The 17281-nt window shown below is 36.2% G+C and overlaps 1 protein-coding gene across 2 annotated transcripts in view; it reads left to right on the forward strand.

Moving 5' to 3' along the window:
- The window catches only part of Frmd3 (FERM domain containing 3), a 185686-nt gene that overhangs the window by 104143 nt on the left and 64262 nt on the right, over nt 1-17281 (forward strand). For both annotated transcript variants that reach the window (XM_005352660.2, XM_005352659.3), the window contains exons 4-5: nt 6209-6287; nt 13096-13193. In XM_005352660.2, coding sequence (XP_005352717.1) covers nt 6209-6287; nt 13096-13193 — 177 coding nt within the window. The remainder of the gene's footprint in view (nt 1-6208; nt 6288-13095; nt 13194-17281) is intronic.

The raw sequence follows: 17281 nt of genomic DNA on the forward strand, positions 1-17281 counted from the left end.
CTTTTCTCTCCCCATCTCCCCTTACCCCCATCCCACCCCACCCCCAAGATCCCAATTTTCTCCCCGGCAATTTTGTCTACTTCCCATAGCCAAGAGGACAACAATTGGTGATCCTAAAGAAGCTAAGTAAGAAGGTGTACCAAAGGAAAAACATATAGCTGTGCATCTTTTTAATGCTATGAAATTCCACCTGTCAGCTAGTGACTTTTTTTTTACTTTTAATTTTTTATTTTTAAAACAATCTTATTTTGCATACCAATCCCAGTTCTCCCTGGAGTCCTCCTGTTCCCCCTGTCTTCTCCCCACTCCACTGCCATCCACTCCTCAGAGAGGGTGAGGCCTCCCATGGAGAGTCAACAATGTCTATCAGGTCACTTGAGGCAGGACCAAGGCCCTCCCTGCTGTCTCTAGGCTGAGAAAGGTATCCTTCCATTGGGAATGGGCTCCAAAAACCCAGTTCATGTACTAGGGATAAATCCTGGTTCCACGACTAGTGGCCCCAAACTGCCCAAGTCACACAATAGTCACTCACATTCAGAGGGCCTAGTTCAGTTTCATGCAGGTTCCCCAGCTATCAGTCTCACTCTGACTTGGTGATAAAGTCCCCTCCTAGGAAGTCTTTTCCTATACTCATATTCTGCAGGAGCTGCCTGTGTCTCCTTCTAACAGTTTCAGGTCTCACACTTATGTCTTTGATCCATTTTTGTACTAGGCGATAGATTCTGGTCTGATTTCATTCTCCTCTCTGTGGGCATCTGATTCTCCCAGCACTATTTATTGAAGATGCTTAGATTTCCCCAGGAGATGCTTTTGTCAACTTTGTCTCATATTAAGTGGCTGAAGTGATGTCTTCTCGTGACAGAAGCTTCAGTTTTGTCCCATTGATGTCCATGTCTGTTTTTCTGCCAGTATAATCTTGTTTTTATTGCTCTGGCTCCTTACTTGAGGCTTGAAATAGTAACCCTTGTAGCATTGATCTTTTTGCTCAGGATTGTTTTGGCTCTGTGAACTTTTGTGATTTCATATAAATTTTAGGAGATGATAATTATGAGGGTAATTATGGTTATTGCTGTAAAGAATCAGAAGGGAATTTTGATTGGGATTACATTAAATTTGTCAATAGCTTTTGTAAAATAGTCATTTTCTCAATATTAATTCTACCAATCCATGAGCATGGGATGTTTTTTCCACTTTCCATGTCTTTCTCTATGTCTTTCTTTAGATCTTCAAGGTTTTCACCTCTTTGATTATGTTTATTTCTAGATAATTTTTATGTTATTCAGAGTGGAAGTGTCTATGACTCCTTTCTCTATATGTTTGTTGTTGCTTTGTAGAAAAACCACAGATTGGTATGAGCTCAATCTTTATCTTGACACATTGTTGAATTTGTTTATCATTTCTACATGTTTTCTGACAGAATTTTTGAAATGTCTTATATAAAATTTTATATCATCTGCAAACAGAAATAACTTGACTTACTCTTTCCCTGTTTGTTTCCCTTTAAATTCTCTTTCTTGCCTTATTGCTCCAGATAGCACTTTGTGCCCAATATTGAAAGGAAATGGACAGAGTGGATAGCCCTGTCTCATTCCTGAATTCAGTGGGATGGCTTCAAGAATCTGATAAAAATATATTGTATGAATTTTTAAATAAACCAATAAAGGCACAAAAAATCTTTCTGAAGAGAAGGAAATCATTTCTGAAAAGAATGACTACCAAAAGAGGGGGACTTAGGGATCTGCTGATGCAAAGGGGACCACTGATATTCCCTCAGAAGATAATTGGTCTGTCAGTCAGTAGATACTCCTGTGTTTCCCAGAGCAGTTGTATGATCCTGCTATTTAAAAGGGGTTTTGCATATTCTTCCTATTGCTGCTGCTTCTCTAGGAGAGTGTCAACATCCCTCCCCCAAACACACACATACACAAATTACATGACTCAATTACACTTTCCCTTCCCTTCCCTCCCATTTATAACTTCTGTTTAAGTCCCTCCTGATAATAGCATGTTTCCTAAGAAGAAATCTTATACTTAGCTAATGTCCCATGTAAATACACCAAAAACCCAGTAGATCCCTCCAAACCCCTCTTTCAAAACAAGAAGTAGAAAAGATGGGTGTTTGCTCAAGGACACTCCTGGAAGTTCCCTTTAAAGCTTGGGGTCCTGTCTTAAAAGGGTTATGGTAGCCCATAACCCATCCTGTGTGCCCTGTAATGGTTGCTGAAGCCGAGTACCAAAGCAGAGATGTAAAACTATGGAGGGACAATGTTAACTGTCCTAAAAACAATTCACAGCAGCTTTTCATGATGGCACAGTTAGGATTGGGCCCTGGTTCTCTGTTCTGATTCGGACTGCTTCGTCACAGGTAAAAATTACCCTTTACCTCATTTCATTATTTTGAAATGAAAGAATAAAAAGATGTGGGTACCAGATTGGACATAGAAACTTATCTATTTAGGAGGAGAAGCATTTATCTAGAGGGAAATTGAAGTCCTTGGACATGTTCCAAACAGTAAGTGCCAGATATTATTTAGCACTTAGACGGACTCCTTTTCAGCAGTAATACAGGTGATATGGGTAGATATCAGGACCACCGTAAGGCAGTGCCTACTAGAAAGTATAAATGACTTCCCTCTATCTCTAACAACAATAACATGTAGATGGCTATTTTTTCACCTTGTTTTTTTTTTTTTCTGTAGTAAAGGGAGCTGAAACAACTCTATTATATTGTCTGCATGGAACCAATGATGTTGGTCCAATATTGGTAAAATATGATGGGTTATATGACAATATAAGAAAACTAAACAATTGTCCTTAAAATGTAACTCTTCTTTTTTTCCTATTGCCTGATGTCATTCCTTCTCTGATAATGGGGCTAGTAATAATGTATAATCAATACATGTTACTTTTTTCTATGATCACATCCACAAAAAATCAGGTAGATGTCAGGACAAAGTGGAGTCCTTTTGACTGTGACAAGCCACAACATATATGAAAATAATTAAGATTTACATATCTTTAAGACTTAGAACTAAGGAGACATCAAGACCCCATGTTTAAGGAAACACGGAGCCCCCATGGATTGTGACAGTTACAAATGTATCTTAGGACAAGGAGATAGAAGAATTGTGGGTATTTGTTTCATAAAACACTCAGGTCAGAGCTGGAGTTGAAGACTCGGTGGTTAAGATCATTTGTTGCTCTTGCAGAGGACGTGGGTTATTTCCTCCCTTCCACATGCCAGCAACAATAGTCTGTAACTCTGGGCCCAAGATTCCTATGTCCTCTTCTGGCCTCTGCAAACACCAGCACAGAGGAGATACACATACATATGTGAAGGCCAAATAGTCATACACATAAGTTAAATAAATATTTTAAAACTTTTAAAAAAGCAAAGACTGTAGTACTCTAAGCACTGTTTTCTAATAAGATAGAATTCTTACATGACAAAGTCAGACTTTGAGTTAGAGTAAGAATGACTGGGTGGAGATGTTCCTCCACTCAGGAATACTCAATGATGGTTACTGTGAAGCTATCTCTTTCTCTGTAAGATCTCTACTCTTGATTTGTGTGTGATGAGATTAGCTATGTGCTACAACCAATGGTAGAAACAATAAGCCCAGGTCATAGCACAGTATGGCCCTACTTGAAGGGCACCTTTTGTTTTCGCCTTTCTTGTACTTTGCCTCCAATGAGGAAATTAGTTTTCTGTATCTTTGAAAACATTTTCCAGTACATATTGGCCCAACCATTCCAGTTTTGAAGCGTATCATGACTTATATAAAATAATGCATACCACACCATATTTTAATTATAAAAATTTGAAAATAACCTAAATGATAATTAAAGGCAAATATGTGAGTAAATTTGGATTTGCATATAATATTATCTATTACAACTTATGGAAAGTGAATTGTATAAAGATTATATCTACCCTACTAGAGGAAAGGGCAGGTACACCTTTACAGGAAAGAAATAAAAGAAACATGCATGGTTTGATTTATTTTTGAGAGAATAATTAAAAATGCCTCCACATATATAAGCATATGGGAATATATATTTTTTCTCACAAAAGTTATAGAAAGATATAAAGAAATTTGTTAATAGTAAGAGGAGAGATTGCATTTGATGAGATATTGAACAATGAAAGGTGAGGAACAGAAATAAACTGAAGGATAATGGCCTACCTATCATTCCTTTTATTTGGGCATCTATCTATGTGTTTATCCGTCTCTATAATGATCACTTATGTTAAAACTGCACTTAGAAAAATTTAATATACGATAAAGGAGGAAGAAATGCACAAAATAGAGAAAATTATCCTCTTCAATCTTTGGTTCAATTGTTCTTTACATGTAAAAATAATTTTCTGTTAAATGTATGTTCCAATGGAAGAAAGGAAAGGGAGAAATTAAGTAATTATAATCTGAAAAATAAAAATAATAAAAAGTACAAATGTTTTACAATCAAAATCCAAATCCATTAATTTCAAATTTTAAATATTTTTTTCAAAAAATCAAATAAATTATAGATAATGTTCAGAGATAAAATATTTTACATTTTAGATACAAAGGATGAATGACTTGAGACTCAGTGTATTTTTCTAAGTTGTATTATTGTCATATGAAAAGTGCCCATTTTTCCCAAGTACTTGAGAAAATATACTACTTGTCATTGTGTTTATTTGTGTGTATGGCATGTACAGTATATGTACTTGGGTGTGTATATGCATTCACCATTCACATGCATTTGGAGGCCAGAGGAGAACATTGTTTGTCTTCTTTCAATATTTTATACCATTTTGGGGGAAGGGTGGGTGTCAGGCTTGCTTGCTGAACCTGAAACACACCATCTGGCTAAACTGACTAGCCTATAAACTCAGGAGCCACCCAGATCTGCCCATCACACAGGAGTTGCAGGTTTGCAAAGCCAGGCTGACTTGTGTGTGTGCTAGGAACTTTATCTTGGGTCCTCTTGCTTACACAGGGAGTGCTCTTCTCGCTGAGTCAACTACTCAGTCCCTCTTTTCTTTAATTAGATTTTAATGATATAGGGTCTCACTATATAGCTCTCATTCACCTAGACCTCTTGTGTAGACTAGTCTGGCTTCAGACTCGTGGTGATTTTCCTGCCTCTGCTTCCTGAAAGATGAAATGCAGCAGGTATGCATCAACTCATCAAGAACTTTCTTTCTTAAATCTATGAACACAGGACCACATTGGTATCAACAACCCAAGAAATTTCTGGCATAAAAAGAGTATACTGATTCTTGTGTGCTTATGAGTGTGTACTCATTTGTGTGTGTGTTCAGATTTTCTTTGCTAACATAAAAGTGCTGTCCTTATGATGAGTGTATTTTCTATTAGATTGTTTTAGCTGTAATTATTTTTTATCTGGTGTATGGCATGTGAATATCTAAGGACAACTTGCAGGAGTTGGTGCTCCACTTTGCTGTGGAGGTCTCAAGGACTGAATTCAGACCCTCAAGCTCAGAGGTCCGCTTCTTTCCTTGCCAAGCTATCTCACCAGCTCAATTATAAAATCGTTGTGATAATTATTTTCTATATGAATTTTCTTCATTGTATAGTCATACTTAAAACTTTTGGTTCTTTCTATGAAACAAATTTAATTACATCTAGAATAGTTCAAATATTGTTCACTGTCTGGTGATGATTTAAGCTCTGTTTATCTTGAAAGAAAAGTTAGAGAATAAAATTCCATTTAATCTTATATATAGCTTATAATAAAAACCTACATGTGTCTATGTGGCTAACTTCTTTAAAATCTCAGTTATCTTTTTGGTTTAAGAACACATGCAATGGCAATTTTCCACCTTATACACTAAACATTCTTTCATGCACCCAAAAGCCAGATGGTGTTGTCTGGCAGTTTGTCTTTTGCATGAGGGTGGGAAGTATCACAGGAGAAAATACTCCTGTGGACCTGTAACCTGGAGAGATAAAAGGATGAAGGTGAGTTGGATGAGAAAAGATGGGCTTCCTTCTCAATTGCTTGCATTCTGCATTTCCTCTGGATGTGCTATAAGCACTTTCTTTGTGTCACCGTCATGTTATTTTCTTAGTCATTCTGTTTAAACACCCCTCCTTTGACTGCTAGTCTGTGAGGCTGCATGGCTGATGTTCCTGTGTGTGACTGAGTCTGTGATCTTCTGCCGCTTATCTCACATCTTTTCTTTATGATATTTCAGCTCATCCACCATACACCATGTGCTTTAGAGTGAAATTCTACCCACATGAACCCCTGAAGATTAAAGAAGAGCTCACAAGGTATTTTTCTGTTTCTGCATATTTACTCTGCCACCTGTATCCAGTCAGAGTCTCTGCCATCTTAAAGGCTAGACATTCCTATTATTTCCATCAGAACTCCTCCAGGAAGCAGGCTCTGGGGTCAGCATTGTGTTCCTCTTATTCTTGATGGTCTTGGGATATTTTCTAGAGAATCATTGTCATTGGGAAAGTATTATCTGTACAAGAAAACAATGGTTATAAGAGGGAGGCACTCAGAGAACATTTGACAGTGGGATGCTAACAGAAGCAGATGTGAGCAGATGCAGAGGGTAGCCCTACTCTGTCTTTTGGATCTAAGCCTTGCTGGAAGACAGGTTTCTGGACAGAATAGACAGTTAACTGTCTGGCTTTCCACTTGATAAATGCGAACTACAGCTAGACTTTCCTTCATTTGTGCACGCTTCTCAGCCCAGTTCTGAACTGTCTGCTTCCCAGACTTTCGACTCTCTCTGCTGGGTTTACTTTCAGTTAAATTTGGAGATATGTTTCCATGAAAACTTTTTTCCATGTAAAAGTTTCTGAGCAAGATTCCCAAATGTCTACCTTCTAGATGTACATGTGAAGAAGCTGTTGTGCACTTAGTTCTTGCTGAGTCTCTAATTTGGTGACATCAAAATTGTACTATGCAATTATAGCTAACAATAGCCTGCATGGGTCCAGATCCATGTTGTGCTGATTATTGGCAGGTGGAGTGGGAAGAGCTTGGCAGATTTTGCTTTTCTGTCGTCTGTAGCCTATGGTGATACTTGCCCATAAGGAGTGAAAGGAGCAGATAGCTGTGCTATGTGATAATTTGTCCACAGCCCTTTCATGAGTTTTGTGCTGAAAGTACAGGAACAAAAAATGAAAGTGTAAGTGTGATGTGTGCATACAAGTGTATGCGGTGTATATGTGTGTATATTTCTGTTTGCATGTGTACACATATGTATAGGTATATATGTATATATAGGTATATATGTAACTATGAGTAATCTGTGTTTGTATGAGTGCATATAAATGTGTGTATATATGTGTATGCATGTAAGTGAATATATGAGTGTGTATGTGAAAAATGAAAGAGAAAAAATATGTAGCAGATATTTTAGGTAATGTTACGTTGTAATCCTTTTTTTATTTTTTCTTTTCATTGGGTTAAATTAATAAACATTAATTTTACAATCACATTCATAATACTGGATAATTACTACCATTATTGAATTCTAGAATATTTATTACTCCCATTAGAAAAAATCAAAAACATACATTAGACCAGGTCAGTCATCCTCATCAATTTAGACCATGAAACCAATATGGACAAGTTCAACAGAACTGCCATGTACAGACTACCCATGCATGCTTCAGCATTGTCAATGCATATATGTCATTTTCAGTTTTATGATCTGTCCCTCCATTCTGTTGTCCCAGGCAACAAACAAAGTATTTTCTATGCCTATAGATTTGTCTATTTCAGATACCTTATATTAGTGAAATCATGAAGTATGTACCTGTAACCTGATTTGGCCTAAATTTTTAAAATTTATTTATAATTTATTTGATTAATTTTTCCTCAGTTCTAAGTATATACCCAGACAGAAGAGTACAATGAGTTAGAAATAAATAAATAATAAATAAATAACATACAACACAACACAAAACTAAAATAATACATAGACACTACCCCAAACCTCAAATAACAACAATAAAAAACTACAAAGAATTTGCACAAAATAACAAATGACACATCTAGGACCTCACCAAAATCCCAAGTTTTAAATATACTAATATTCAAAATTCCTTGAATATACTACCAGCATAATTAGAAAAATACATACATATGTTACTATATGTGTATAATAACACACATGCATATATTATTATATACACATACATGTGCGTAGAGACTATGTGTATTGTATTATGTATATGTTATATACATGTATATATGTGTATATTATGTGAACATCATATGTAAATATGTGTATGTATGTAACAATAATAATCAAAGAAGAAATACTATCATAGTGAGAGCAGAAGGGCCCTGAGAGAGGTTAGAAGGAGAGTATCTGGGAGGGGTTGAAGGAATTAAATGAAAGGGGAAAATTAAATTTCAATTCAAAACAGAAACAATGATTCATTTCTGTCATTTATTTCTCTAAATCTCTTATCTTTTATTTTATTGTGCTTTTGATATTACACTGTAAATACATTTCTCCCTTCTCTTTCTTCCTTCTAATCCCTTCATATGCCTCTCCACCATGCTCTCCTTCAGCTTCATGGCCTCTTTTTTAGTAATTGTTATTGTATTCTTATACATACAGGTGTGTACATATACATTTATAAATGAAATCTTGCCAGTCCATATAATGTTAATTACATATATGCTTTCAAGACTGACCACTTGGTACTGGACAACCAACTGGTAAAGAAATATTGACATTTGTCATAATCTAATATAGAGAATGAGTCAGTTGTTAACAAAAGTTTTATTCATATTAAAATTAAAACAATTATAGTTAATAACTCTAGTATCTACCAGTATTTTATTTTTACGCTTAAATAATATTTTATAGTGAATGTGTGTGTGTATATCACAGTTTTTACCCATTCATTCTTTAGTGAAAATTTGAACTTTTAATACTTTTTAGTTATAATTAATAATGAACATAAATTCTCAAATTTTGATAAAAGTCCAGATGCTGACTTAGTTGGGTTTAAGGTATTATTCATAAAAATGTAGAATTGGTATTTTTTTTTCTTTAATCTTATTTTAAATTAGTTTTTTGAGAATATTGTAATGAGTTTGATCATTTCCAACCTCCCTTCTCCAGCTACTCCCGTAACTACACCACTTCCCTTCCCATCCTAGCTTGTGGGTTTTTTCCTTACTCAAGACCAATTTTTGTTGTTCAGATATTCTGAGATGTGTGCCCTTCTGCTGGAGCACAGTGAATAATCAGGAACTACCTTCTTAGAAAGAGAGAGAGAAAACTCTTCCCCAGCAGTCAACAATTGTCAATAACTCTTTGCCTGATTGCTTGTCTTTGTACCCAATTCTCCTTCCCATGCTGCAGTTTGCTCTGGTTTGGACTTAACAAGTCTTATGCATCCTGTCACAACAGCTTTGAGTTCATAAGTACAACTTCCCTTCTGAGTCCAAAAGACAATATTTCTTTATAATCATCAACAATTTCTGGCTCTTACACTCTTTCTATCATCTTTGGAAGAGGAGAGACAATATACATATTCCATTTAGTTTTGACTATTCTTCAGTCTCTTACTCCTTGCATCTTGGCCAGTTATGGGTCATTGCTCTGATCATCATTTAGTGCAAACAGAAACATCTCTGATGAAGGTTGAGAGATACCTTAATCTATGGGTGTAATAATAAATCATCAAGATTTGCTTTAGTATAATATATGTTTAGCAGAGTGGGAGTAGTAGGTTCTCTCCTAGGACCTAAAACTGTCTAGTCAGAGTTTCTCAGTCCCATAATTGTGACAAATAGGTTTCAGCTTGTGGAGGGGGCTTTAAATCCAATCAGAAAAGCGTTACTTGTTTGCATGTTGTTCAAGCCACTATTGCTCCAGTGGGCATGTCTTGCTAGCCCAGGCATTGTGTCTTGCATGGTACACTATTGACTATAATCAATGTTTATTCTGATCTCTGGTAGACTGCACAACTCCTTAACAGCATTTTGAAAGCCAACCAGTAGAAAAGTTTCCAGGTCCACACCATCTTGATTTTTCCATATTCTAAGATTCAAATATGTGGTGTCTTCAGTAGCTAGCTCTAATTATCAAGTTCTGGAAGGGAATTAAGAGCATTGGCAATAGCATGCAATGCTTGGGGTTATTTGTGACCTCACTTGCCCATAACTCCAAAATGTGCAGCCTACTCTTAGGACAGAACTTTGGATATATGCCCAAGAGTGGTATATTGTGTTATATGTTGAATCCATTTACTGTTCTTTGAGGGACCACCACACTGATTTCCATAGTGGCTGTACCAGTTAGCACTCCTATAAGTAGTGATTAAGTGCTTTCCATTTCCCAATTCAGAGCCAGCATCTGTCATCATTAGTTTTTATGTATCATAACCATTCTGACTAGGATAAAAGGAAATCTCAAAGTACCTTTAATTTGCATTTGTCTTGTGGTTAAGAATAAGAGCCCTCGTCCCCTAGTGATTCTTATGTTCATGGGAGATTGAGAAACTTATTATTCAAATTCTGGCTCATGATAGAGAATCGCCAGGTAGCTATGAATATCCTGTCTACCTAGTGAATCTAAGTAACATTCTAACAATATCTTTGGGTAATGAATGTGCTGATTAAAGTTGGCAGGCTTCAGTGCAGGAAACTAGTCTAGATTATTAATTCAAACTGTAATAAAGTTATTAGTTGCTTTTTCTTTTTAATACAAATTATGTATTAAATGGGAACAGGTTGTCTTTTGAATCTCTCAAGTGTCGCTAATACCCTGATGGCTTGAACAGTGCCCAGTATAAAGTATGTAAGAAGAAGAAGATCCATGTGACGAAAACACCAATAAGGCAATGATGAGTCCTTCATTGTGTCCATTGTGATTTCAATTTTGTACTGCCAGAACTGACAGCTCCCATGCCCAGGACCAAGAAAAAACCTTATGAGATTAGAATACAAATCTCCCTCCATGGTTTTCCATTTCATTGACTTTATCTTTAAAGTGAAGTTATACTTTGGCTCATAATGCTGATTATGGCAAATTACTAAGCAGTAGAAGTATTTAGTCAGGGTTTTCCCACAGAAACATACAGTGGGTTTTGTGTGCATGTGTGTGTGTATGTGTGTGCGCGTGTGTACATGAGTGACTATGTATGTGTGTTTGCATAAACTTTATTATAAGGAATTAGTTTGTATCTTTAGGCAGGTTGGAAGGCTCTGCAGTCTTCAGGTAAGAGGCCACAGAGGACCAGTGGATTCCATCCAGGTCTGAAGGCCTCAGGATAAGGAGTACAAAAGGCAGAATACTCTAGTTCATGTTGTAAGATAGAGTAAATTCACTCTCCCTCTGCCTTTCTGCCCCATTCAGTCCTGGGACACTTTGCACGATGTCAGCCCCAAATAGGGTAGCCATCTGTTTTGCTGTTTCACTAACTCAGTTATAAATGATGCACATAAACACTTTTAAAGATTCCCCAAAATCATGGGTAACTTCATATTTGAGTATCCCATGACCCAGTAAAACTGATGTCCAAAATTAACTACCTCAAAGTTGTAACTGACTAATTAAAAGGTGTTTCTAAGGGTTCTCCTAAGGATGTGCAAATGTGGGTTGATGAGGGGGTTCCCTTGTAGGTAAATGTTAAACTGGCACGAATGGAATCTGTTACTTTTGTTAAAAAACAAAACAGAGCCCAGGTGAGTCAATTTGGTTAAGAAAGAGCATGGAACCTGAAAAGAATTGGATCAGCATGGATGAATTCAAAGGACAGTGACAAGGGCCTGGAAACCAGTATCTGCAAACTGTTGCCTCTGTATTATTTTCTAACTATTAATGTTCTTTTTAAAGTATTGCGACAGCATTTATCAATGTAAAAGTTTCTCTTGTTAATACAATCTCCTGAGTTTTCTTACAAAGTGATATGTTATGCCCAAATCCATGGGGTCCCCACAAAAGCCAACAAAGGAGACCAAGTCCCATATGTAAAAGCAAAGAGCCTTTATTTTAATCAAGTTTGCAAACTCGATTTCTCCGCATGTCCAATGTATTGGAATATCTGGAGAGCCCTGAGTTAAATTAGGATAAAGTTTTTGTAGTAGTAAAGGTGGGGGTGAGAGGGTCTCTCAGGTTTTGTGCCCTCCTGATTGGCTGACATTTGTCTAGAGGTGTCCTGTTGAGATGCACTGGCAGGTGTCTCTATCTACAGTTCTTGGAATGCCAGGCATTTCCTTTGAATGGTCTGCTCTTGGGTGGAAGTCGGGCAATCTCAGCCTGTGGTTCCCCTTGCAGCCAGGCATTGTCTCAGGGTAAACTGTTGAGACTCCAGACTCCATTTAAATTCATCGATGGCCAGAGTCCCAGGTGATAATGGTTGGAATTAAAGAACTCCCTTTGGGTAACCTGTCCAGACTTAGCTTATCATGGCTGACCCCGACACATACATCTTTTCAACTTTCCTACAAGATAACCCAGGAGAGTTTCACAGTAGTTGATTCTTCCATAATGTTGCCCACTTCTTCTGTTTGCCCAGTGCAGTTTACCAACCACATGTGTGCCTCTACAGGTATCTGAGTTAGTCTGCAGAGGATCAGAGACCAAATACAGTGACACAAGAGCCCAATCCAAGTGTTCATCATCTTAATTTGGTCTCATAACCAAATCTGTTGCTGTTTGGTTTTTATTGCTTAGTTACTAAGATGTTGTCTCTTCTTGAGGAGCAATGAGCATATGGTAGTTCAACATAGATTACAAATGCACATAGAGTTTTAAAAGAAATCAAATTTCAAAAGACCTTTGGAATGTAGATGATATAAGTTGTGGTTTTCCTTGTGTGGTAGCGGTCGGTGACTGCTAGGCCATGTGTTTCTTGGTTATTTTGGAGTTTCTTAGAAAGGCTGAGCCCCTTTACCTTTGAAAGCTAACTTAAACATTGGGTTTCTAAATTCTGAAATCTCCACTTCTTTTTGCATGTGCTCATCTGAAGGAAGATTGGCATGTCTAAACTACTGCCGAGATCTAGGTGTGGTTCAGGTAGACAGATCATAAAAGTTCCTGCTTTCAAGCTTCAGATAAAACTTAAGGTGATTATTTCTCCCTTTTTGTTGCAGATACCTTTTATATTTGCAAATTAAAAGAGACATTTTTCATGGTCGACTGTTATGCTCCTTTTCTGATGCTGCCTATCTTGGTGCTTGTATCGTTCAAGGTGAGTCCAGCCCCCAGGACATTCATTCCCAACACTGCAATGGGCAATGGAACTTTATTCTGTTTCTCTCTTCCCTGTTACCTATTACAATCCTGTCTTTGTCTGTGGGTGAATCTACTTATGACAATGTAGATTCACCTATTCACGTTCCCTCCCAAGTCATTAATCCTGGCAGAAGGCTGAGAGCCACTGTTCACAGTGCCTTGCTCACATTTGACAAGCCCCAAAGAGTAGAATATAGAGTCTCTCTCTTTTTTTTTTCTCAAAGAAACAGGCCATCATTTTGTAAGACTTTCTATATTGATGCCGGAATTTTATGTTTTGATTCCACTTATCAAATGATACCTAATAGACATATCAAGGGGTGAAGCCATATCAAGGAAATGGATTTTTAAAAAGTAGGTCACTCCTTAATCGTATTTCATGTATTTTCTATAATTTTTCAGCTTTTATAGGCACACAAGAATAAATTCACAAATCTGTTTGATGAATCCTCCCCTTTGCCTAGTTATTTTGTCAAACTTGAATTACTTTAGTTCTTTAAGCTTTAGTGTTTTCCTGTATAACATGGGGTAGTTATAAGTCCATCTACACAGGGAATTTTATAACAACTGTGAACAGAACATTACGGACCATATGTTCTTTTTAGGGATGAACATAATACTAGTGTCAGGAAGACTGAATGCACTCACTAGACTTGGAGTCTAGATGCTTCTAACCTTTTGTTTTAATACTAGTTTAAAAAAATATTTTGCCCTTGAGTAGGTATGATTTTAAAGATAGGTTTCTCAGTTTTTAATTGTTTTTCTGCTTTTGAGATTATCATTATATCATTTCCAACTTGCCTTTCCTTTGTCCAAATCTTCCGAATTACCCAACCTTGACCATTTTCAAATTCATGAACTCTTTTTTTTCTGTAATTATTTTTACATATGTATTATGTATAGTATATGTATGTATATGTATATATGACCTGCTGAGTTTGTATAATGGTATTTGATATTATACTATATTTGATATTTGATATTTGATTTGATATAGTACATGACTAGGCATTTGATATTAGATGAACAAATAGTGTGCTTTTCCAGAGAATAAGTATTTATCCCATATTCAGCATTTCTTAGTTGCCTGTAATACTTTTGTGTAGGGTTTAGGTCTCTTGAGCTTTCCCTGTCCACATCTATTGCTGGTGTTCTTATTTAGCAATGTTTAGGCAGTCATTCTGGTGAGAACTCATGAGAATAGCTTCTAACAATCTGAGAAGACAAAGTCTTACGGAAAAACCCTAATCCTCTGGCTCTTATAATCTTACCACCACCTCTTCTACAATATTACTTGAGCCTTGGGTAAAGGGATTGTTTTGTAGCTACACCTATTAGCACCAGCTTCTACAACTCACGATTTTGGTTCGTTTTGGTTTTCTGAATCAGCTCTGTCTATTGCCAAGAGAAGTTTACATGATGAGATTTATGAGGACTAAACTTCCTGTGGGTATAAGGAAAAATGTTTAGAATGGAGTTAGGGATTATGCTGACTTCGTAAATTAGCAATTGTGGGTTCTCCTCCAAATCCATGGCTTCACTATCCCTACGTAGTTGGTAAGTTTCCAGCACAAAGCATTAATTTTTTATTATTGAACAGGCCTTAAGTCCAATTAGAAAGCTGTTGGTTATCACCAAGGTATGCTTACAACTCACTGCTGCACCCATAGAGTTATTTCACTATGTTAGTCATTTTTGTGGTTAATAGGTATTGTAGTTAGATAGGTCTGATGATTGCAGTGCTCCTTTCAAAAATTACATGATGCCTTATGGTGGCATTAAAGCTAATCCTCAAAAAGGAAACTTTCAAGTCAGTTCCAGATCAGAAGCCTTTGGTCCCTGTTTCTGAAGTGCATAGTGTCTTCAACAATAGAGATTTACCTTTATGGAGTGGCCCTTAAATCCAGAGAGAGAGAGAGAGAGAGAGAGAGAGAGAGAGAGAGAGAGAGAGAGAGAGACATCATTACATTTATACTAGTATTGCATCATTTGGCATATCTTGCCAGGCAGGTTATTATATATAGGCTTATAGAGTTCAGAACGTGATGATATTAGTGATTGTCTCCTCCAGCAGCATTTGTGACAAACTTCAGCACTATGAAAACAGAACAAAGAAGACGCTAAGAGAGACATACAAGGATTTACATAGGAAGAAGAAAAAAACAAGATCTCCAGAGTAAATTAAGAACATGGAGGTCATGGAACAGGGGAGAAGGAGAGAAGGGAGGAAAAGAGGGGAGCAGAGAAAAATGTATAGCTCAATAAAAACAATTTAAAAAAGAAAGACAGTCAGTAGAAATGAAACTTCCAATAGATTACCAACTAGATTTCTTCATGTTCTATAACTCAAGTACATGACATCTTCAGCAATGGGTTCTTATTGTCCACTTCTGGAGGGTAGCCAATAGCACTGGAAATAGCTTGTAATGTCTGGCGAGAGGTCTTTGAAACCTCGCTGGCCAATAAGTCAAAAAGAGGCAACTCATTCCTAGTATTGGGGGATATATTTAATAGTACATGTTATCTAGTTGTAATCTAACTTACTATATGGTAAATCCTAATGATTTTACTGTCAATTTTTCTTCCCCAAGACCTCTCTACCCTCCCTTCCCACCCTAACCCTATTTAATCTTTCCTGTTTCATCTTTGCCCTTTGCCCCTTTGTAACATTAATTCTATTTTATCTATCTTGAAAAATACCCTCCTCTAGATGGGCTTCTTATTATTTGCCTAACTTCTATGAGTATTCCAAATGAAGCACATGTATTTAAAATTTTAAGGCTAACTTCCATATGTAAGAGAAAACATGCAATGTTTTCCTTTCTGAGTTTTGATTGTCATACTCAAAATAACTGTTCCCAATTCCGTCCATTTATGTGCAAATTTAATTTTCTTAGCAGCTTGAATAATCTTCTATTATGTATGTGAAACATTTCCTTTATCCATTTATTAGTTGATGGAGATCTAGGCTATTTCCATTTCCTGAAAATTGTGAATAAGGGAGCAATATACATAATGAGTAAGCATCTCTGTAGTAACAAAGTCTATTGGATATATATTAAAGAGTAGGATAGCAGAAATTCAAAGGAGAACTAGCAATAATACTAAAAATTTTCTGAAAAATAGAAACTTCAAGGAACACTTTCAAATTCTTTTTTATAAAGTCAGTATTGCCCTAATACCTAACCTAGGCAAAGACTCAATAAAAGGGAAGATTATAGGCCAATATCTCTGATCAGCATAGCATCAAAATTCTTGATAAAACTCTACCAAACTAAATTCAAGAATGTATCAGAAAGATTATCCACCATGGTCAAGTTAGCTTCATCCAAGAGTTGCAGGAATAGTTCAACATACTAAATAATTTTTAAAACATTCCAACAAATAAATATACTAAATGCCATCTCATTAGATGCAGAAAAAGCCTTTAACAGAAACCAGTATCTCTTCATGATGAAAGTCTTGGTGAAAATAAGAAAGGAGATGCATTTTAATATATGAAGGCAATTTACAACAACCTGAGGGCAAATGTCATTCTATCTGGAGAAAAAAGCCAAACCATTTCCACTAAAACCAGAAACAAACAAAGATATCTGTTGGTTCTATTTCCGTTCAATATGTTATTAATGTCCTAGCTAAAGTAATAAAACAAGTGAAGAAATACAAGTGAAGAGTATAAAAATAGGAAAAATTGAATCAAAATATCCTTATTTACAAATATGATTTTATGTAGAAAAGATCACAAGGATTCCACCAGAAAGCTTCTACAGCTCACAAATACATTCTACAAAGTAGCAGATTGCAATATTGAGACAAAAAAAAAATCAGTAACCTTCCTATAGACAAACAAAAAACAGACCAAGAATGATATAAGGAAAGCAATACTATTCACAATGGGATGAATAAAAAATAAAATACCTTTGAATAAACCTAAGAAAAGAGGTGAAAGGTTTCTCTAATAGAGACACAAATAAATTGAAGAAGATACCCGAAGATGAAGTCTCTTATGTTCATAGATTGCTAGGATTAGCATTTTGAAAATGA

The sequence above is a fragment of the Microtus ochrogaster genome, chromosome 10 (genome assembly GCF_000317375.1).
Source record: "Microtus ochrogaster isolate Prairie Vole_2 chromosome 10, MicOch1.0, whole genome shotgun sequence".
Classification (NCBI taxonomy): domain Eukaryota; kingdom Metazoa; phylum Chordata; class Mammalia; order Rodentia; family Cricetidae; genus Microtus; species Microtus ochrogaster.